The sequence below is a fragment of the Chiloscyllium punctatum genome, chromosome 1 (genome assembly GCF_047496795.1).
Source record: "Chiloscyllium punctatum isolate Juve2018m chromosome 1, sChiPun1.3, whole genome shotgun sequence".
In the NCBI taxonomy this organism is placed as follows: domain Eukaryota; kingdom Metazoa; phylum Chordata; class Chondrichthyes; order Orectolobiformes; family Hemiscylliidae; genus Chiloscyllium; species Chiloscyllium punctatum.
Genome location: NC_092739.1, coordinates 160,036,928 through 160,059,729, shown reverse-complemented (window position 1 = coordinate 160,059,729; position 22,802 = coordinate 160,036,928). Strand labels below are relative to the sequence as shown.

The 22,802-nt window shown below is 43.4% G+C and overlaps 1 protein-coding gene across 2 annotated transcripts in view; it reads right to left on the bottom strand.

Annotated features, from left to right (window-relative positions):
• The window catches only part of fgf24 (fibroblast growth factor 24), a 130,863-nt gene extending 111,450 nt beyond the window's left edge, over positions 1 to 19,413 (bottom strand). The window contains exons 1-3 of one of the 2 annotated variants that reach the window (XM_072577635.1): positions 19,332 to 19,413; positions 17,466 to 17,513; positions 17,267 to 17,303 (exon numbers count right to left, since the gene is read on the bottom strand). In XM_072577635.1, the coding sequence (XP_072433736.1) occupies positions 17,267 to 17,303; positions 17,466 to 17,497 (69 nt within the window). In that variant the 5' untranslated portion in view covers positions 17,498 to 17,513; positions 19,332 to 19,413. Of the gene's footprint in view, positions 1 to 17,266; positions 17,304 to 17,465; positions 18,493 to 19,331 lie in introns of those variants that run through there. The other variant, XM_072577627.1, reaches the window with a different exon arrangement.
• Between the last annotated feature and the right edge of the window lie 3,389 nt (positions 19,414 to 22,802).

Here is a 22,802-nt window from a genome sequence, read left to right as displayed (position 1 = left end):
CCTCAAACAGCCCTTACCCAATACCACAGACTGTTGGAGGTAGCAAACACCACATGGAAAGAAGAGTGTTCATCCCAGGAAAATACCCGTAAAAATTTATGCACACTAACAGGAGAGGAGGACAACCAGAAAACCATAAGGCCTTTAAACCAGTCGTGCTTGGTCTTCTCCATCAACACCTTATGGAATCCCTACAGTGTGGAAACAGGCCATTCGGCCCACACTGCCCCTCCGAAGAACATCTTCTCCCCCAAACACCCTGGCCTTTCCCCATGGCTAATCCACCCAACCTGCACATCCCTGGACACTGTGGGAAAGTTAGCATGGTCAATCCATGTAACCTGCACATCTTTGGACTGTGGGCAGAAACCGGAGCAAACCCACGCAGACACGGGGAGAATGTGCAAACTCCACACAGACAGTCGCCTGAGGCGGGAATTGAACCCAGGTCCCTGCCGCTGTGAGGCAGCTGTGCTAACCACTGAGCTACTATGTCACCATCTCCTGGAGTCCTGTGTGCTGCTCTGGTCGCCCCGTTCACGGAAGGATATTATTAAACTGGAGAGTGTTCAGAAAAGATTTATCAGGATGTTGCCGGGAATGGAGTGGTTGAGATATAAAATAAACTGAAAAGGCTGGGACTTTTTTCACTGGAGCGTTAGAGATTGAGGGGTGACCTCATTGAGGTTTATAAAATCATGAGGGGCATGGATAAGATGCAGTGACAAGGGTCTTTTCCCTAGAGTGAGGGATTTCAAAAGTAGGGAACATATTTTTAAGGTGCGAGGAGAAAGATTTAAAAAGGATATGAATTACAACTTTATTACACTGAACGGTTCATGTGTGGAATGAACTGCCAGAAAAGTTGGTGGATGCAAGTACAGTTACAACATTTAAAAGACATTTGGATAGTAGGAAAGGTTTGGAGCAATATGGGCCAAGCCAAGGGCAATTTTAGATTGCCAACCCTTGATTGGGTGTCTGAGGTTACAAGATGGCACTGGTGCCAAAGATATTGTTATATCCTGGGACATCCCAGAATTGAGAAATACTTGTGGCTGCAGAAAGTGGGAAGATTGGGGTGAGCGTTGACTAAGAGGAGCAGCACAGGGACATAGTAGGTATTTAATGAGGTAAGTTTGATATGATCACATGAGAGATCTTGCAGGGCCCATGTGGAGAAACCCCGTATGAAACTTGATTAATATAATGCTTAGTGAAAATATGGGTGATAAGACACCTACATCCCAAGGGTCAACAGAGTGAACCTTCTCTGAATTGCTTCTAATGTTAGTATGTCCCTCCTTGGACAAGGAGTCTACAGTTGTGCACAGTATTATCTGTAAGTTTGTTGCAGACCATCACTACTTTTAAATTCCATCTCCCTTAATCCAACCTCCTGGGGGTCCGACCATTCACCAAGAACCCTCTTGCCTTGTTCAAACTCCAAAAATGCATCATCCCACATGTTTCATGATTAAATTCCATTTGTCATTGGTCAGCCCAGTTGACCATCCATATTGCCCTTAAGTCTACAGCTTTTCCCCTCACTTTTTACCAATTTTCATGTCATCTGAAAATTTGCAGATCAAATCACCCACATTCATGTGTAGATAATTTACACATGCAACCATCAGCAAGGGACCCACCACCAAACATTGTTGACACCACCGGACACAAAATCCCATTCAGAAAAACATCCTTCGACCATCATCCTCTGCTTCCTGCCACTAACCCAATTTTGGACCACATTTGCCAAATTGCCCTAGATTCCATAGGCTCTTACCTTCTTAGCCAGACTCCCATGTGAGGCTTGTCAAATCCCTACCAAATGTCCTTGAAGTCTACATCCACCATGCCACCCTTATCCATACATTTAGTAACTTCACAAAAAAATTAGTTAAACCTGTTTGACATGATCTCCCACTGACAATGCTATGCTGATAATGTTTGATTAAGCCATACCTATCCAAATGGAGATTTTCTCTACTGCTCAGAATTTGTTTTCAATAGAACATAGAAAAATACAGCATAGAACAGGCCCTTTGGCCAATGATGTTGTGCTGAGGATTAATCCTAATGTAAAATAAAATAACTTTACCTACACACCCCTCAATTCACTCCATGTACATATCCAGCAGTCGCTTAAATGTCCCTAATGACTCTGCTTCCATCACCACCGCTGGCAACGCATTCCGTGCATTCACAACTCTCTGCATAAAAAAACTTCCTCTGATGTCCCCTCTGTACCTTTCTCCTAATATCTTAAAAGTTTGACTCCTCGTGCCAGTCAATCCTGCCCTGGGGAAAAATCTCTGGCTATTGACTCTATCCATTCCTCTCATTATCTTGTATACCTTGATCAGGTCTCCTCTCTTCCACCTTCTCTCCAGAGAGAAAAGTCCGAGCTTATTCAACCTCTCTTCATAAGGCAAGCCCTCCAGTCCAGGCAGCATCCTGGTAAACCTTCTTTGCTCCCTCTCCAAAGCCTCTGTATCTTTCCTATAATAGGGCGACCAGAACTGGATACAATATTCCAAGTGTGGTCTCACCAGGGACTTATAGAGCTGCAGCAAAACCTCACAGTTCTTAAACTTGATCCCCCTGTTAATGAAAGCCAAAACACCATATGTTTTCTCAACAACCCTATCCACTTGGGTGACAACTTTGAGGGATCTATGTACTTGAACACCAAGATCCCTCTGTTCCTCCGCACTTCAATAGCTTCCCCACCACTGATTTTTGACTCAGTAGCCGACAGTCCCCTGGTTTATCCCTACTGGTTTTTTTGAATAACGGTACCATATTTGCTGATCTCCAGTTCTCTGACACCTCTCCCTTGTTGGGAAAAATGAATGTCAATGACCCTGGAATCTCCTTCCTTGCCTCCCACAGTAGTCTGGAATACTCTGGGGACTTATTCAATTTTAAGCCCACTAAAACAACCAAAAACAACAAATGTAATTTGTTCAGATATATCAGAGTCTTCTTCTCTGATTTCTATACCTGCATCGTCTTACTCTATCATGAACATGAAGGTAAAGTACTCATTTTAAACCTCACCTGCATCTTCCAGCTCCACCACAATTTACCACTTCGATCCCTAATGGGCCTCACTCTTTCCCTTTCCCATTCTCTAGCCTTCAATTTGCTTCTAAAGTGTCCTTTGATTTTCCTTTAGCTTTCTTGCCAGTGTTCTCTCAAGCCCCCTCTTCACTTACCTAACTTATTTTTTTAAGTAACTGGCTGCTCTTTCGAAATGTCTCTAGGGTTTCTGAGCCCCCAGTATCGATCATAACCTTCCTTTTCTCCCCTCAGCCAATCCAGCACATTCCTCAATATCCTAGGGTCTCTGGAATCTTTGATCCCAGTCTTTGTCTTTATAGGATCATGGAGGCCTTGCATTTTCACTGTCGCCTTTGTGAAAGTCTCCCGCTGTAGATTTTCCTTCGAGGAGCTGCTCCTAATCCACTTTGGCCACATTCTTTCCCATTGGCCTTCCCCCAGTTCAAACCTTTAGTTGCGATCCACCTTTGTCCTTTTCTATGACTATCTTAAACATCAATGAAACTGTCTCCCAATAGAACTGTGTTCCACTTCTAACACTTAGCGAGTTTTGAAGTACATCTAGAACTTCTATCACTTGCCTTGCTTCATGACTAAAATTGAGTCGAGCACCACTCCTCTCCTGTCTTAGATAGCTCTACCTGGATACATTTTAAGAATTCCATCCCCTTTTAAGCCTTTCATACTTGGTCTGTTCCAGTGAATATCGGGGGAAGTTGAAAGTCCCTACTCTTAGTGCCTTATCACTTTCACATTTTCTGAAGTTTGTCTATGTGTGTCTGTCCTTCTGCCTTTTTGCTGAACAAAGAGACCTTGGAGTGCAAGTTCATAGCTCCTTGAAAGTGGAGTCGCAGGTTGATAGGATAGTGAAGGCAGCGTTTGGTATGCTTTCCTTTATTGGTCAGAGTATTGAGTACAGGAGTTGGGAGGTCATGTTGCGGCTGTACAGGACATTGGTTAGGCCACTGTTGGAATATTGCCTGCAATTCTGGTCTCTTTCATAGATGTTGTGAAACTTGAAAGGGTTCAGAAAAGATTTACAAGGATGTTGCCAGGGTTGGAGGATTTGAGCTAGAGGGAGAGGCTGAATAGGCTGGGGCTGTTTTCCCTGGAGTGTCAGAGGCTGGGGGCTGACCTTGTAGAGGTTTATAAAATTATGATACCACTATTTAAGAAAGGAGGTAAAAAAAAGGCAGGCCCATTAGCTTTATGTCAGCTGTGGGGAAAATGCTTGAATCAAGGAAGAAATAACAAGACATCGGGATAGAAATTGTCTGATCGGGCAGACACCACATGGGTTTATGAAACAAAAACAGAAGTAGCTGGGAAAGCTCCGCAGGTCTGGCAGCATCTGTGAAGAGAAATCAGAGTTTCCGGTCTGGTACCCCTTCCTCAGAACTGATGGTAGCTAGGAAAATGGAAGTTTATATGCAGAAGATAGGATGGGGGAGGGGGTAAGGCATAGAGGATAGGTGGGAATATGGCCCAACGAGGGAGAAGAACAGTTGGACAGACAAAGGAGTCAATAACAATCTGGCTGGGCTGGTGAATAGATGTTAGTGGAGACTGATGGTGGCTAACAATAGATAGTGTACAATGTCATGGAAATGGTGTATCTGGATTTCCAAAAAGTAGTCGATAAGGTACCACACAAAAGGCTCTTGCAAAAGATAAAAGTGCATGGCATTACGGGTAATGTATTAGCATGGACAGATTGGTTAATTAACAGAAAGCAGAGTGGGGATAAATGGGTGTTTTTCTGGTTGGCAATCAGTAGCTACTGGTGTGCCTCAGGGATCAGCGTTGGGACTGCAATTGTTTACAACTTACGTAAACGAATTGGGAACCAAGTGCAGTATATATCAAAGTTTGCAGATGGCACTAAGGTGAGTGGTAGAGCAAAGTGTGCAGAGGACACTGAAAGTCTGGAGGGGGATGTGGGTAGGTTAAATGCGACGGCAAGGGACAGGCAGATGGAGTATAATGTTGGCAAATATGAGGTCATCCATTTGGTAGAAATAACAGCAAAGTGGACTATTATTTAAATGGTGAAAAATTGCAGCACGCTAATGTGCAGAGGGCCCTGGGTGTCCTTGTGCATGAATCGCAAAAACTTGGTTTGCAGGTGTAGTGGGTAATTAAGAAGGCAAATCGAATATTGTCCCCCATTGCTAGAGGGATGGAGTTTAAAAACAGAGAGGTTATGCTGCAGCTGTATAGGGTGCTGCTGAGGCCACATCTGGAGTACTGTATGCAGTTTTGGTCTCCTTACCTGAGAAAGATGTACTGGCACTGGAGGGGGTACAGAGGAGGTTCACTCTGAAATTGAGAAGGTTGCCTTATAAGGCACTATACTCACTGGAATTTAGAAGAATAAGGGGGATCTTATAGAAACATAGGGAAGGGAATAGATAAGATAGAAGTAGGGAAGTTGTTACCTCTGGTGGGTGAAACCAGAACTAGGGGGTACAGCCTCAAAATAAGGGGGAGCAGATTGAGAACTGAGTTGAGGAGGAACTTCTTCACCTGTGAATCTGTGGAATTCCCTGCCCAGTGAAGCAGTTGAGGCTTCCTTGTTCAATGTTTTTTAAGGAAAAGATAGACTTTTGAATAGTAAAGGAATTAAGGTTATGGTGGGTGGGTGGGTAAGTGGAGCTGAGGCCACAAAAAGATCAGCCATGATCTTATTGGACGGTAGAGCTGGCTTTAAGGGCCAGATGGCCTACTCGTGCTCCTAGTTCTTATGTTTTTATGAGGGGTATAGATAGAGTGAATAGCCAAGGTCTTTTTCCCAGGTTATGGAGTCCAAATCTAGAGGGCATGGATTTAAAGTAAAAGGGAAAGATTTATAAGGGACCTAAGGGGCAACTTTTCCATGCAGAGGGTGGTGTATGGAATGAGCTGCCAGAGGAAGTGTTGGAGGCTGGTACAATTACAACATTTAAAAGGTATGGATGGATATGTGAAAAGGAACGGTTTAGAGGGAGATGGGCCCAACGCTGGCCAATGGGGTTAAATTAATTTAGGATATCTGGTCGGTGTGAAGAAGTTGGACTGAAAGGTCTGTTTCTGTGCTGTACAACTCTATGTCACTGGCTGGGCCGGCATTTATTGCTATCCCTGGTTGCCCTGGAGAAAGTGGGGTGAGGTACCTTCTTAACCGCTGCAGTCCGTGTGCTGTAGATAGGCCCACAATGCTGTTAGGGAGGGAGTTCCAGCATTTTTGACTCAGCGACACTTGAAGGAACAGTGATATATTTCCAAGTCAGGATGGAGGGGAATCTTAAGAAAATGATATTTCCATGTCCTTCCAGAAGGCAGTGGTCATGTGTTTGGGAGGTGCTGAACTGTCAGAAGTGAGACTTGAACCCACAATCTGCTGACTATATTTGACTGCACTCCGATAGCTGACAGTGGGAGCAGGGAAAACACAAATACCACTCCACCTTCACACCATACATCCATAAGTCTTAATGCTCTTCCGTCATGTGAACCTATCAATGTCAGTTTTGAAATTTCCAATTCACCGCCGGCCTCACAGCATTCTGAGGGAATCTCACCCTTTATGTGAAGGAATGCTTCCTGATGCCAGTGCTGGCTGGTCCAGCTCTAAGTTTGAGGTTACCGTCCTGCATTTTTGATTGTCATGTCAGAGGAAATAGTTTCTCTCTACCATCCCTCATAGATCCTTTCATCAGTCATTAACTTTCTGTGCTTGAGTACAGGGCAAGTCTAGGCATCCCGTCCTCATAATGGCCTCAGCTTCATGCTGACTGGGGCACTGACTGTCTCAAAGGGAGGCGGCTCAGCTCATGACAAGGATGGTCTGCCTTTCAACGTGGTTTTCCAGGGCAATGGCAAAGTAGGTGTCACTGGAAGAATATCTGTTTGTGAATAGCTGTGGGCCAAAAGTGCTTGGCAGATAAAAATCAGCACTCACCACCTTTTGACCACACTCCCACTCCCCCCACCCCCACGCCACCCCATCCCCACCCAGGCCTCCCGAGACACTCGCAACTCCAGCCACAATTACAGTTTGCAAACTTCAGAGATCACAGAGCTCCAGCACAGGTAGCTGATCTTATCTGAGGCTAATGGATCACAAATGTGTTCTACACCACTGCACAGGACACTCGCCGAGCAGCTCACCTGCCTGAGGAGCAGGCTGCACTGCAAAAAGGCCATTGCACAATCAGCTCTCCTTTTAAAGCAGGAAATTCCTTTCAGAAAGGGGATCACACCGTAAAGAAGGCAATTACACAACGAGATACACAATCAAGAACTCACTTTTCAAAGTTAGTTTTCAAAATTGACAATAAGGCATGTGTCCATCTTGTTCTCACTGATGTTGCCTTGTAACAATGACCTGTACTTGCATGTTGTTCAGTTATGTCACTTCACATTGTAGTGACTGATTTAGAGGTATGTGGGTTACTAAAGAGCTGAATTCTCCACTGATATCAATCCAGCTCCCTCACACTGTCACTCAGTAACCTCGTTCTCCCCCAGCACCCTGTGTTACTGACTATATCTTCACTAATGTTAATCCAGCTCCCTCACACTGTCACTCAGTAACCCCTCTCTCCCCAGTGCCCTGTGTTACTGACTGTATCTGCACTGATGTTAATCCAGCTCCCTCACACCGTCACTCAGTAATCCCTCTTTCCCAGTGCCCTGTGTTAGTGACTGTACCTCCATTAATATTAATCCAGCTCCCTCACACTGTCACTCAGTAACCCCTCTCCCCCCAGTGCCCTGTGTTAGTGACTGTATCTCCATTGATATTAATCCAATTCCCTCACACCGTCACTCCGTAACCCCTCTCTCCCAGTGCCCTGTGTTACTGACTGTATCGCCATTGATATTAATCCAGCTCCCTCACACTGTCACTCAGTAACCTCTCTCTCCAGTGCCCTGTGTTAGTGACTGTACCTCTCACTAATGTTAATGCAGCTCCCTCACACTGTCATTGATTGTCTGTAACTCTGTGCTCTGCATTACTGGAAGTTTCACGACTGACGTCATTTTCACTCATGGTCCAGCAATGTCTGAAATTTTCAATTCTCATGCTTGTTTTCAAATTCCTCCCTGGCCTCACCCTTTCCTGTATTTGTAAACTCATCCAGCACTGTATCCCACTCTGCATTCCACTAACACTGGATTGGGATTGTGGCAGGGAGCAGAGACACAGTAAATGTTGAACTTTCTCTCTACAATATGATACATTTAGATTGCAACTGAGCTTTTGAATCTGCACAGTAAGTTAATTTAGAAAGTATGAGGTTTCGAAGATAATTGAATCTGCTATGTTGAAATACGTGGTGATTATAAATATAGATTGGCATTAAAGTGGGCAGATGTGTTTTGCAAGAATTGGGCTATTGCTGTTCAGAAATACCCAGAATTATCAACCTTTATCCTGTATCTGACGATTATGCAGTGAGACCCCTCTCTGCAAATTTGAGCACACAATCCAGGCTGACACTGCCAGTCAATCCTGAGAGAGCACTGCATTGTCTTTTTTGCAACTGAGACATTATTCTGAGTTGCCCAATGAGGCGCATGTACCATTTGAAGATCAAGGGAGTTAAATGGGTGTCCAGACTAATTAGAGGCTGCCCATCATTAGAAACAGGTGAGCTGATCATTAACACACACAGATGCATAGATGGTTAAAAACAATGACTGCAGATGCTGGAAACCAGATTCTGGATTAGATTCTGGTGCTGGAAACGCACAGCAATTCAGACAACATCCAAGGAGCAGGAAAATCGACATTTCGCAAGGGCTTTTCCAGCACCACTCTAACGCACAGATGCCCAGTTGTGCCCACTTTACCATAAGATCACATCTGATCTTCCACTTCAGCACCACTTACCTGCACTATTTCTATATCCCTTGATGTTTCTACTGCCTCCAAATCTATCAATCTTTTTTTGAATATACTCAGTGACATGGATTTGATACATGGTTGGGAAAGGATTAGGGCAAGGGTATGGGGTTAGCATGGACAGACATTTTGGTTGGCATGGACCAGTTTGGGCCAAAGGGCCTGTGCTGTCGGATTCAATGATTGATTCTCCCTCACCCCCTGGAGTACAGAATTCTAAAGATTCACCACACTCTGAGTGAAGAGATTCCTCCTCCTCTCAACTAGAGACAGGCAATGAATGCCAGCTGAGCCAACAACACCCACATCCCACGACTGAATAAATAAATCAGGAAACAAGTGTCAGGTTAAATACAGGAAGGGTGTTCCTGCACGGAGGTGTCCATGCACCGACTCACAGTCTTAAGGATGTGGGGTCGGCCACTTAGGACTGAGGCGAGGTGAAATTTCTTCCACCAGAGTGTGGTGAGCCTGTGGAACGCTCTGTCACAGAGAAATGTTGAGACCAAAGCATTGAACGTATTCAAGAAGCAGCAAGATATCTTTCTTCGAGCTGAAGGGATTAAAGTGGGTATGGGGAGAAAAATGGGAACAGGGGACTGAGTTGCATGATCAGCCAAAATTGGAGGTAAAGTGGACAGCGAAGAAGATTACCTCAGAGTACAACGAGACCATCTTCAGATGGCCAAGAAGTGGCAGGTGGAGTTTAATTTATATAAATGTGAAGTGCTGCATTTTGGAAAGGCAAACCAGAGAAGGACTTATCGACTTAATGGTAAGGTCCTGGCGAGTGTTGCTGAACTCCTGTTGGAGTGTAGATAGATAGTTCCTTGGACTTGGGAGTCACAGGTGATTGGGGAGTGATGACGGTGTTTGGTACACTTGCCTTTATTGGTCATTGCATTAAGTGTAGGAATTGAGATGTTATTCTGCAGCTGTACAGGACATTGGTTAGGCTACTTTTGGATTACTGTGTGCAATTCTGCTGTCCATGCTGTTAAGTAAAGATGTTAAAATTAAAAGGGTGCACAAAAGATTTACAAGGATGTTCTCCAAGGTTGGAGGGTTTGAGCTAAAGGGAGAGGCTGAATAGACTGGGGCTATTTTCCCTACGGCGTCGGAGGCTCAGGGGTGACCTTATAGAGGTATATAAAATTAAGAGGGGCACAAATAGATTAAATAGACAAGGTCTTTTCCCTGTGATAGGGCAACCTTTTCACACAGAGGGTGGTGCATGTATGGAGTGAACTGCCTGAGGAAACACTATAGAATGGATTAATTGTTACTGTCAAAAGCTTTAGTTAGGTTGATAAGAGCATATATTGTTCCAGATGTTGGTCTCTCTGTAAATTTTCTTGTGATTGTCTTGTTACAAACACCATAGGGTGTTGCCCCATTGCCAACTGAAAAACCACACCGTAATTCAAGGACAAATCGAAGCTGTAGACAGTTTAGGTGCATCCTCCTGGGGATCATTCATGGGTTATGTAAGCAAGCACCTTTTCACACAAAGGGTTGTGGAAATCTGGAACTCAATTCCCCAACAAATACAGATTACAGAATTGTTACAGAGCACAAGGAGTTTATTTGGCCCATCGTGCTTACACCAGCTTTCTGAGCATTTTGACTTGATGTCTTTTCCCCGGAACCTTGGACATATTTTCAATTTAAATAATCACCCGATGCCTTCCTGAACATCTCAACTGAACCTGCCTCCACCGGAATTCCATACTCGAAATACTCATTGTGTAAAAAAAAGCTTTATTGCACTTCACACTTGTTCTTTAGCAAAACCCTTTAAACCTGCATCCTATGGTTTTGGATCCTTTTACAAGAAGGAATAGTTTCTCCCACTCTGCACTGGCTATGTCTTTACAAGTTTTTAAAACTTTTATCCAATCACCTCTTTGCCTTTTTCTCTCCAAGTAAAACGATCTCAATTTAGAGTCATAGAGATGTACAGCACGGAAGCAGTGCTAACCACTGAACCACCATGACACCCCCATGCAGTTGGCAATGCTGCGAGTTTCTGTGTTATTTGAAATTTCTGCACACCAACAACGAGATCATCTATGCATCCATGAGGTAAATCAAGGATGTGAATACCAACTTCTGAGGAACACCAATATAAATCTTCCTCCTGCCCCCAAAGATTAGCAGCTATTACTCTCTGTTTCCTATCACTCAACCAATTTTGCATCTGTGAGAGCGGTAGTGAGTTTTATGTGATGTATAGTCCTTGTAATATCCTCCAAGCTGCCCCCAACCAACCCCTTCATGGAAAGATCAGCTGGCACCTTGCCAATATTAAGTCAAACTGTCCGACAGCATTCATGCACCTTTGACAGCCATGATGAAATTTCATTAGCCAGCAGCTCAGTAGTCTCAGCAGTACTTGAAGTAAGTAGTGGCCATTAATGGAACTACATGCAATCCCAAGAAGAAGGGAAATATCTCCTGGACTTCCTTTAACATAATATTATTGCTTCATGTGAAATTGCTTAATTTCAAATTTATGACATGGCCTACCCCTCGCTTTATGTCAACTCATCTACTGCAAGCCTTATTCAGCCTCACCTAAGGTCTCAACACAATAGCCCAGGAACACCTCAAATTTCCATTACTACCAAGCCAGCGAATCAACTCCATTTCAATGAAGAATGCAAGAGGACATGCCAGGAGCAACAACAGACATATTGAAAAATGAGGTGTCAACCTGGCGAAGCAACAACACATGATTACTTGCCCGGCTGACTGTAGAAGTAAGATCCAGAGATCGGGCAAAGCAATCCCATACTTCAAGGATCAGCTTGAACTGCACATCCACTGGTGGTGGTGGACAATTAAACAAATAACAAGACAGGCATATTCCATAATTAATCAATGGTCACAGAGAAGCCCAGTACATCACTTTGGTAAGAGTAGAAGTGTGGACTATTTTCTAAACAGGGAAAGGCTTAGGAACTTGAAGTACAAAAAGACTTGGGAATCCTAGTTCAGGGCTGTCCTAAGATTAACATGCAGGTTCAGTTGGTGGACAGGAAGGCAAATGCAATGTTAGCATTTCAAGATGGCTAGAATATAAGAGCAGGGATGAAGTGCTGAGGCTGTATAAGGCTCTGGTCAGACCACATTTGGAATATTGTGAGTAGTTGTGGGCCCTATATCTAAGGAAGGATGTGTTGGCATTGGAGGGAGGTCCAGAGGAGAATTTACAAGAATGATCCTGGGATTAAGGGCTTGTCATATGAGGAGGAATGAAGACTCTGGGTCTCTACTTGATAGAGTTTAGAAGGATGAGAGGGGATCTCATTAAACTTAGAGAATTCTGAGAGACCTTGATAGAGTGAACGTGGAGAAGGTATTTCCACTTGTAGAAGAGACTAGTACCCGAGAGGACAGCCTCAGAGTAGAGGGCTAACACTTTCTAACCGAGATGAGGAGGAATTTCTTCCACCAGAGAGTGGTGAATCTGTTGAACTCATTGCCGCAGAGGGCTATGGAAGCCAAGTCATTGAGGGCATTTAAGACAGAGATAGATAGGCTCTTGATTAGTAAGGGGATCAAAGATTACAGGGATAAGGCAAGGGAATGGAGTCGATAAACATATCAGCCATGACCGAAGGGTAGAGCAAGTGAGAAATATTCATTTAAGACATCACCCATATCCTTGGCTCCACATGCAAATTGCCTCTTTGGTCTCTAATGGGCCATACTCTTCCCCATTCTCTTAACATACATTTAAAATGCCATGGTGTTTTCCATAATCCCTGTCTGCCAAAGATAGTTCATTGCCCCCCTTTAAGAAATCCCTACACACTCTGCATCCCAAAGGACCTATCCTGTTTTTAATGCACTGTACCTGACATATGCTTCCTTTCTCTTTATCAAACTCTCGAGATGTCTTGGCACCCAGGGTTTCCTGGGCTTGCTGCCCTTGCCCCTACATTCCTGATGAAGGGCTATGCCCGAAATGTCAACTCTCCTGCTCCTTGAATGCTGCCTGACCTGCTATGCACCACCCTTTTTGACTCTTAGAGAAACATGCAGGCACTGAATTCTTGCAATACTACGTTCAAATGTAGACTTACCTGCAAGTGACTGCTCCCAGTCTATGTTTGCCAAATCCTGCCGAATGATACTGAAATTGACCTTCTCCCAAATTTGACACTTAATTTCTGCACTATCCTTAGTGACTTTGGAACATGGAGTTAACCTCACTATCCCCAAAATGCTTACCCACTGAAACTGCAACCATTTGACCAGCTTCATTCCCTCAGATTACATCTAGCACTTACCCCATCTCTAGTGTGACCATCTACGTACTTGCACAAAAAGCTTTTCTGGATCCCTGTTAAAAGATTCACCCCATCAATTCCTTTCACACCAAGGTGACCCCAATTAATGTTAGTATAAATGAAATTCCTTACCACTATAACCCTGATCCTCTCAGACCTCTTGGTGATTTCTGGATGTGCCATGCAAATTGTCCTATCTAGATGCATCTCAGCTTGGTATGGTAACTGCTTTGCCCAAGACCACAAGAAGTTACAGAGAGTTGTGAATGCAGCCCAGTCCATCCTTTGACTCTGTCTGCAATTCCTGCTGCCTCAAGAAAGCAACCAACAGAATCAAAAACCCCTCCCACCCCAGTTATAATCTCTTCCACCCATTTCAATTGGGCAGAAGATACAGAAGTTTGAAGACAGATTTAAGAACAGCTTCTTCCCTGCTGTTATCAGACTTATGAATGGACCTCTCATATATGACAGCTGATCTTTTTCTGCACATTCTCTGTAGCTGGAACACTATTCCAAAAACTTGTCCAGTATATTCGTGGCACACATCAGGAGTGTGATGGAATACTCCTCATTTGCCTGGATGACTGAAACTCCAAAACTCAAGAAGCTTGACACCATCCAGAAACAAATAGCCTATGTCCTCGAACAGCTCCTCCACTACTGATACAGCAGCAATAATATGTCATATCTCCAAGAACACAGCCACAATACACCATGACTCATGGAGTCATAGAGTCATAGAGATGTACAGCATGGAAACAGACCCTTTGGTCCAACCCGTCCATGCCTACCAGATATCCCAACCCAATCTAGTCCCACCTGCCAGCACCCGGTCCATATCTTTCTAAACCCTTACTATTCATCTACCCATCCAAATGGCTTTGGCAGCACTTTAAAAATCCAGGACCAGTTCCATCTAAAAGGAAAAGGGCAGAAGATGGAAATACCGCCACCTGCACCTTCTCTGAGCAACACACCATCCTGACTTGCAACTGTATCACCATTGTTTCATTAATGCTGGCTCCAAAGCCCTCCCTAACTGCATTGGCTGTGTAGCTGTCCCCCCCCCCCCCCCCCCCCCAGGACTGCAACGGTTCAAGAGGTCAGATCACCGACATTACATCCATAGCATTTAGGAATTGGCAATCCATGCTGGCCCAGCCAGCGAAGTCCATATCCCATGAATGAATAAAAGTAAAAATGCACATCACACCCTCCACATCTCTGCCTCAACATCTCCCTGTCTTCTTATAACACACCCTATTTAAGGTTTACCTGGCTAAGTGCATATTTCAGGTTGAAGACCTTTCACCAGTCAGAACATGGATTTTCCAGTTCAGGTGAAAGGTTATCAATCTAAAATACTAACTTTTGTTTTATTTTCCATGTTTGACCTGATAAGCATTCCTCACATGGTCTGGTTTTATTTCAGATTTCCAGTACCAGCAGCCATTAGTTTCTGTCTTTGACTGAAGTATTATCTCTTCCATCTGATAATGCTCTTCCAAAGCACCTCATGAACAGACAAACATGCAAACAGAAGAGTCACTGGACTCAGAATGTTAACTCTGCTTTCATCCCATGGATGATTCTAGCGATTTCTGTTTTCATTATGAACCAGATTCAGTGTTTTGGCCCTTGAAGTCTACTCTGCCATTCAACAAAATCATTCCTGATCTAAGTGTGGCCTCAGCTCCACACTATCCTCAGACTGCCCTGTTAGTCAAGAATTTATCTTATGAGAGTCACAGAGTCCAACAACACAGAGAGAGGCCCTTTGTCCCAAACTGGTCCACCTACACTCACCCCATTTCCCTGCACTTGTCCCACATCCTTCTAAACCTTCTGCCTTACAAATATCCACTCGTTGACCCTGCCTTCACCTGTGGGGAAGACAGTTCCAAAGTATGAAGATCCTCTGAAAGAAGGAAGTAATCTTCAACACCAGAAGCGGAGGGATGACCTTGATGGTGGTAGATAAAATTATGAGAGGCATGGCTAGGGTGGATAGTCAGGCTCTCTTTCACATGAAGGAGATGTTGAATACTAGGGGGTGTAGGTTTAAGTTAAAAGGGGAAAGTTTAAAGGAGATGTGTGAGGAAAGTTTTTTTTTACATAGAGGGTTGTAGATGCCTGGAACAAGCTGCCTGGGGAGGTGGTGAAAGCAGATCGAATAGCAATGTTTAAGAGGCATTTTGACAGACACATGGACAGGCAGGGAATACAGGGATGTGAACCATGTGCAGGAGGATGGGATTAGTTCAGAATTAGTCAGTACATATATAATGAGCCAAAGGGCCAGTTTCTGTGCTGTATTGCTGTATGTGCTATGTAACACTGTACCTCTTACTTTGGGATATGTAACTCTAAGGACAATATGAGTTTACCAATATGACAACCACTTGATGACGGAGCAGTGCTCCGAAAGCTGGTGTTTCCAAATAAGCCTGTTGGGCTATAACCTGGTGTTGTGTGTTTTTTTAACATTGTCCACCCCAGTCCAACACCAGCATCTCCAAGTCATGGACACGAGGAAGATGAATTCTCGTATTTTTGATTCTGTTCCCGGACCCAATCTCTTTTAGGTTTGGTGTGGGGAGATAGTATTGTTCATCCTGCACTCAGTTGTAAAATACAGAGCGACTCAGTGGGTAAACATGATCCCACTCCAGCCCTCACTATGGGTGACATTTAACAACTCATATTTTCAAGGTCAACATACAAAATCAAGAGAGTTCAGCCAAACTCAGACAAGGTGTAAAAGCAACATCACACAAGGTGTGAGAAACCAAGGAGTCTTCTAAACCACCTAATGGCTTAACTCTTGCTTGCCCACAGTAGATCCTCCATGCATTTCCAATTAGAATTTTCTTCTTTAGCAAGGGTTTATCTGCCTGTGTGTTTGTGTTTTGTCTGTGCGTTTATGCATGCGTTGGTACACCGGGCTTTGTGTCTGTGAGTGGTCTTCTCTTTCTGTGTCCGTTTGTAAATCATTGAATATCATTGAGTTGGTATTTATGTTTCTAGCCCTGCCTCTGCCTGTATCTGTTTTGTATGTGTGTCTGCGTCTACTTCAAAGTGTATGAACTGTTTGATTTTGACTGTTTGTTATAAAATTAAAAACCAGAAAAGTGCTGGAGAAACTCAGCTGGTGAAGAGAGAAATAGAATTAATGTTTGAAGTCTGGAATGGCTCGTCAGTTCTGAAGAAGACTTTAAATCTGACTCTACTCCACAAATGCTGCCGAGTTTCTCCACCATCTACAGTTTTGTTTAAATTTCCAGCATCCCCAGTGTTTTTGCTTTGTTGTCTGTGAGTTTGTTCATATGTTCGGATGTGTTTGATAATATGACAGCGTGTGCGCGTTCCATAAAATTATATATGTTTTGCTTGTCTTTTGTCGTGTGGGAGGTTCGTGTCCACCCGTTTGGCGCGGTTGTCCGTGTCACTTGGGCATTTATATATACCGTTTGTGCATTTAGGTCTGAGTTTTGTGTGTCTGCGATCTGTGCGGTGTCAGTGCTTTCAACTCATTTGTTGCCCGGCCCCAGCAACCTCTTGCAATATCAGCACCGACTGCAGTCCACCCGTATACATCCCTCTCTCCAGTGAAATTCACACTGGAAATAGCCTGCCTTCATTTTAAAGAGACCCTCACTTGGTGTCAGACACCCAAAAACTGGCTTAGAAACTTAAAAGTCTGCACAATCTCACAGTAATGTAACTTACCTGCAGTGTGTTCTAATATTCTGCCAAAACAGATCAGAACCGAATTGCCACGGGGATTGGTAAGCGATTTTAACAAAAGCCGGTTACCATAAGTTACCAAAAGCGATGCTACGGCTGCATTAATAACTAATGCTCTTTCCAGCGCGCTGAGATCCTGATTAATATTACGCAGCGTTAATATAACAATTTAAATAGGATGTGGGGAAGGGCGTTAACATCTGCAGAAATGCGGATATGTACACACTTGCACAGAGAACAAATATTAAATGCCATCTCTCACCTGGACTTGGGAATACAGAGTCAGTAAATTCAGGCATCTGTGGGCACAGAGAGGGGGTGGGGAGGTGGGATTGAGGGAAACAGAAGATGTAGTCAGTAAGTGGAACATTTCCTCAGAGAGAAATTCAGCTCAGGTAGCGAAATTGTTTCAGTGAATCTTGTACAACGCGGTGAAACAGGTTAAAAAAAGTTTAACTTACATGTATAACACTCTTGAAGTGAGAGCTGACATCCTTGAGGTGTTATTCCTGAATGGAGGGCGGAAGGAGCAGGTTATAGATTCAAGAAGCTTGATTGGGGGAATTCCTGGTGGTGGGGGGGGGAGGTAATCCCACTTTTTTTTTCGTAAATACCAAATTCGGAAGTTGTTTTTCGCTCCACAGTCAGTCAGTCTCTCTCTCTCTCTCTCTCCTACCGGCGTGTGCGATAAACGGAGAAGCCCCTTTGATAAAACCACTCTGTTCAGGAGTTCAAGCCGCAAACACACATTCTCTGAATCCCAGTTTAAATCGGAGGCTGACTGCGGCTAAGTGGAGGGAATTACAAGCAATCCAAACAAATAGGTAAATATTTGTCCACACAAGCGATGGATCGCCAACCTGTGTTTGTTGTGTGTGTGTGTGTGTGTGTGAGAGAGAGAGAGAGTTCCCTTTTATCAGTCCAAGGGTTTGCCCTGAGTTAGCTCCAGAAACAGCCCACAATCTAACCCAAAGTCCTCTCCGCCTTAAACCGTTCAGAGGCACCAACCTGTAAGTGACTAAGCCCGGCCTATCATTGACATTCAGATGTTCTAGGAATATGTGTGTGTGTGACTGTGTGTATGTATGTGTGTATGTATCTGTGTCTGTGTGTATGTATGCGTGTATGTGTCTGAGTCTGTGTGTGTGTCTGTGTGTGTCTGGGTCTGTGTGTGGGTCTGTGTATGTGTCTGTGTGTGGGTCTGTGTGTGTGTTTGTGTATGGGTCTGTGTATGTGTGTCTGTTTGTGTGTGGGTCTGTGTGTGTGTCTGTGTGTGTGTGTGTCTGTGTGTGTGTGTGGGTCTGTGTGTGTGTGTGTGCACGCGTTGCTTTTCTCTCTGTCTCTTAAATCTTCCTTTTCTTTGTCTCAACAACTTCACTGTCCTGACCGCCGGCTTCAAAATATCATCCGAACCTGGGAAGGAAGCTGGCGACTAATAAATAGACAGACGTTCACAGAAACTGTCTCAGCGTGTGAGGCTGGGAGAAAACCATTAACCCCTTTGTCGAAGGGGAGGTAACACCACTGTATGTCTTGATTTGCGCCTCCGATAAGCCCTATTACAGACCGTCAAACCTACAAGGAATGTTTCTTTTGAAAAGAAAGGGGATAGAACTCGAAAGATCAGGAAATTCAAAATCTTTTAGGCAACTTTTCTTCTATGTCACGATTTGAGATACACCTGATGAAGGCGCGGCGCTCCGAAAGCTAGTGCTTCCAATTAAACCTGTTGGACTATAACCTGGTGCTGTGTGATTTTTAACTTTCTATATGCTTGTCTTTTTTCTCGTTTGTGTCCAAGTTTTAGATGGTAAAGGATTTGAGCCTGTTTAGTTGCGTGAGTTCCGTGTATTTTTAAGACTTTTAAGATGCCATCTATATAGTCTTGGCAACGTTACTTCGAAACTTAACACGAATTTAAAAAACAATGAAATGCGGATGTTAGAAATCTGAAACAAACAGCAATTACTGGAGAGTCCCAGTAGGTCTAGTAGTATCTGTAAGAGAAAGAAACAGAATTTACGTTATAAGTGTCACTGGACTGAACATGTTAACTCTGATTTTCTCTCCACAAACCTGTTGAGTTTCTCCAGCGCTTTCTGTGTGGCTTTTTTTGGGGTTAATTTCAGGTTCCGCAGTACTTGCCTCTTGTACAATTTCTGAAACACTATTTTTTTACTCGTTTTAAATGTAAATATTATTGTCAAGTTTAATATATTTCGAACACAAGGTGCTTCTGATTTGTACGATTTGCAAGCAGTTTCAAGAAAGTATGTATTTTTTTCAAGAAAAACATAAATATTGCAATTGAGTAAAAGACCACTCACTCATTTGTTCTCCACACAACGAGAAATAATGACTGTCGTTCTCTAGGCAAAGAAAATGAGTGTCCTTCCAGAGAGTGGTCCCCCAACTATAGTCTGAGCATAAATCGTGAAACAATACTGAAAACAGTATGGTCTATAATCCCAATTCATATCTTGGTTGGAACGCATGGCAGAGACTAAACCCAAAATTCATTGACTTCACTGCCAGGTTGCATAGACCCACAGAGTCATACAGAGCCGAAATAGACCTTTCGGTCCAACTTATCCGCACCGACCAGATATCCCAATCTGACCAAGAAAACAATAAAAAAACATTGCTGGAGACCACAGCAGTTCAGGCAGCATCCATCGGATCTTCAGCATTTGTTGTTTTCACTTCAGATTCCAATGTCTGCAGTAATTTGCTGCTCCAAACTGACCTGGTCCCATTTGTCAGCATTTGGTCCCTTTCCCTCTAAACCCTCCCGATCCATGTACCCATCCAGATGCCTTTTAAATGGTGCAATTTGCCTTTTTGTATCAAATATAGGATGCCCTAAAGAACCCAAATGGGCGATTAAATTAGTTGTGTCTGAGAGAATGTGCCTGATGTTGGAAGAGTCAATCTTAATTCTCGTAAACTCAAAACGGGAACTCATTCATAAAACAATAACAGGGGTTGAAAATGAAAACAGCGCTGGAAATCACACAACACCAGGATATTTGCCAACAAGTTTATTCGGAAATACAAGGTTTCGGAGCTACCTGACCGAGGAGCGTTGCTCCGAAAGCTAATATTTCCACATAAACCTGTTGGACTATAACCTGGTGTAGTGTGATTTTTAGCTTTGTCCATCCCAGTCCAACACCGATACCTCCTCACAATGAAAACAGATTATGTGAAGCGTTTTCAAAATGCACAGGTTAACTCTTATCCAGAAAGCAGATCTAACTGTCTTGTGCAGAGATTCTGAGACCTACAATTGTTTCAAAGCTCCCTCTTGGGTGACAGGGAATAATGGACATATTGCACAGAAAACCAGAAGCGTTGTATATATGTCAGTGCTAGTCTGCGTGATGTGGAGGTGCCGGTGTTGGACTGGGTTGGACAAAGTTAAAAATCACACAACACCAGGTTATAGTCCAACAGATTTATTTTAGGCACTAGCTTTCTGCGGCAGAAATATATTAAATAAACTTGGATGAAGCCTTTCGTATTTTAGAATGTTTTTGCTAGTTTTGGTTCGTTAATATGTAAATTACAGAACTCTTTTTTTTAAAAAGAAAGTCACATTCTCAGGATAACTTCTGGTTTTCTGACAAAATGCGTCACCTCAGCTCAGACAGTGCATTCAAGGTGTGAGGTTAAAGTCTGCCCGTGTCCCCCCATCTTGTGTCAAACTGGTTCTATTTCCTGATAAAGAGCTTTTGCCCGAAATGTTGATCCTGCTCCTCGGACGCTGCCTGACCTGCTGTGCTTTTCCAGCACCTCACTCTCCACTCCCATCTCCAGCATCTGCAGTTCTCAGTCTCGCCTGGTTCTATTTCGAGTTCGGTGTTTATGAGGGTGACCCCAACTGGGACCTTTGGTTCACGACATACCACAGGTAACTCCAATGCACTATACACCCCCTCACACACACACACATACACATCTACATCCTCACACACGAACTCAGACCTTCTCTCATACTGAAGCTTTCTCTCATACACACATACACCCCCCCCCACACACACTCATACCCACGCACACACCGTTTTACAAACCTATATCCAATCGCACTCACACACATACTGTACCAAAATTACACACACGTACACACGCTCATGCACTCACCTACACGCACATACACACACTGTCTCTCCAGCACACAGACATATAAGTTTATGGGGTGAATCTGTATTTGTAGAATTATATCTTACTTTGCTCAAGAATGCATAATCTACAGTCAACCCATGTTAAGATTCTGTAAATCCCACTTTAGAAATAGAACCAGTTTGACTCAAGATGGGGACACAGACAGACTTTAACCTCACGCCTTAAATGCACTGTCTGAGCTGAGATGAAGTTATCTTGAGAATGTGATTTTAAAAGGTGTTCCAAAATTTACATATTAACGAACCAAAACTAGCAAAATCGTTCTTAAAGATGAAAGACTTTATCTAAGCTTGTTAATATATTTCAGCCGCATGACACTGTAACCCTTTTGCAATAAATTCTATCTTACGGTCCTGCTCCACAACCACCTGATGAAGAAGCGGCGCTCTGAAAGCTAGTGCTTCCAAATAAACCTGTTGGATTATAACCTGGTGTTGTTTGATTTTTAACCCAGCCAATTTACAGTTTTGTGTTCGCCTATGTCTGCCAACTTATATGCGCATACTCTGTATGTCATTGCACATGTCTGTAGTTTGTGATTGTTTATGTGTCTGCGTATATATTTCTGTGCATATATCGGTCTTCGTGTATCTACCTATATGTTTGTATATGTGTAGAATAATGTGTGTCTCTGGGTCAGTCTGTGTAGCTGTGTTTCTATTTCCGTTTCTAAATCAGGATACGTCTGTGTATGTTTTATGCATGGACCTGCATCCATGTGACTATGTAGGTATATGTGTGGCTGTGTATGTCAGTATATGTCTGCCCATGCATCTGTGTCTGCGTTTTCATTAAATGATAATAATCAGATCAGCTGCCAGTAATATCCATTTTCTTTCGGATAAATGTAAAACTTGCAAAACAAAGATCAATCAATGCAGATTAAACCTGCAATGAAAAAAAGAATGATTGAGAACCTGGAATTGCTATTGGCGAGAGTAGCCAGTTCTGGGGTAGCATTACGTTCATCCGCCTGTTTTAAATTAATTCACAATCGATTTGAAACTGCAGACAAAAACAGGAATGTGTTACGTTCCCAGTAATTTCTCGAAAGAGTAAATTCTCATCTTAGTCTCTAGCTAAGCCTAAGTAAAAGAAAATACACGTCTCTATTTTCAAGATTCCATTCCAGTCTTCACTTTTTTTTAAAAGAGATTAATTAGTAATGATTTTGGCTCATGCTGTATCCCTTAGCTGTTGCACAAGTTGACAATGTGTGGGCTTGATTTGGAGATGCCGGTGTTGGACTGGGATGCACAAAGTTAAAAATCACACAACACCAGGTTATGTGTGGGCTAGCCCTTTAAGAAACCCAGACGGGGAGCTCGGCCGTTTGTGTATTGGTCTCCGCTGACAATGCTGCAACTAGCAGATAATACTCAATGCCACCTACTTAATGAAGTCCTCTCCTCTGCTAGGCTTTTGTAATGTAGACTGCAAAGAGATGGGCCCTAATCAAGCGGCTTTGTTTGTTTTACCATTTAGCGAAAGATTACACCATTTGCTCTGAAACAAACTGATCAGTGCTCCATTTGCAAGGAGCTCTCATAATTTCAACACCTCGGTCTCCCATCGACGCTCTGCTTTTTCGTCTATTGCCAGTCACTTACACA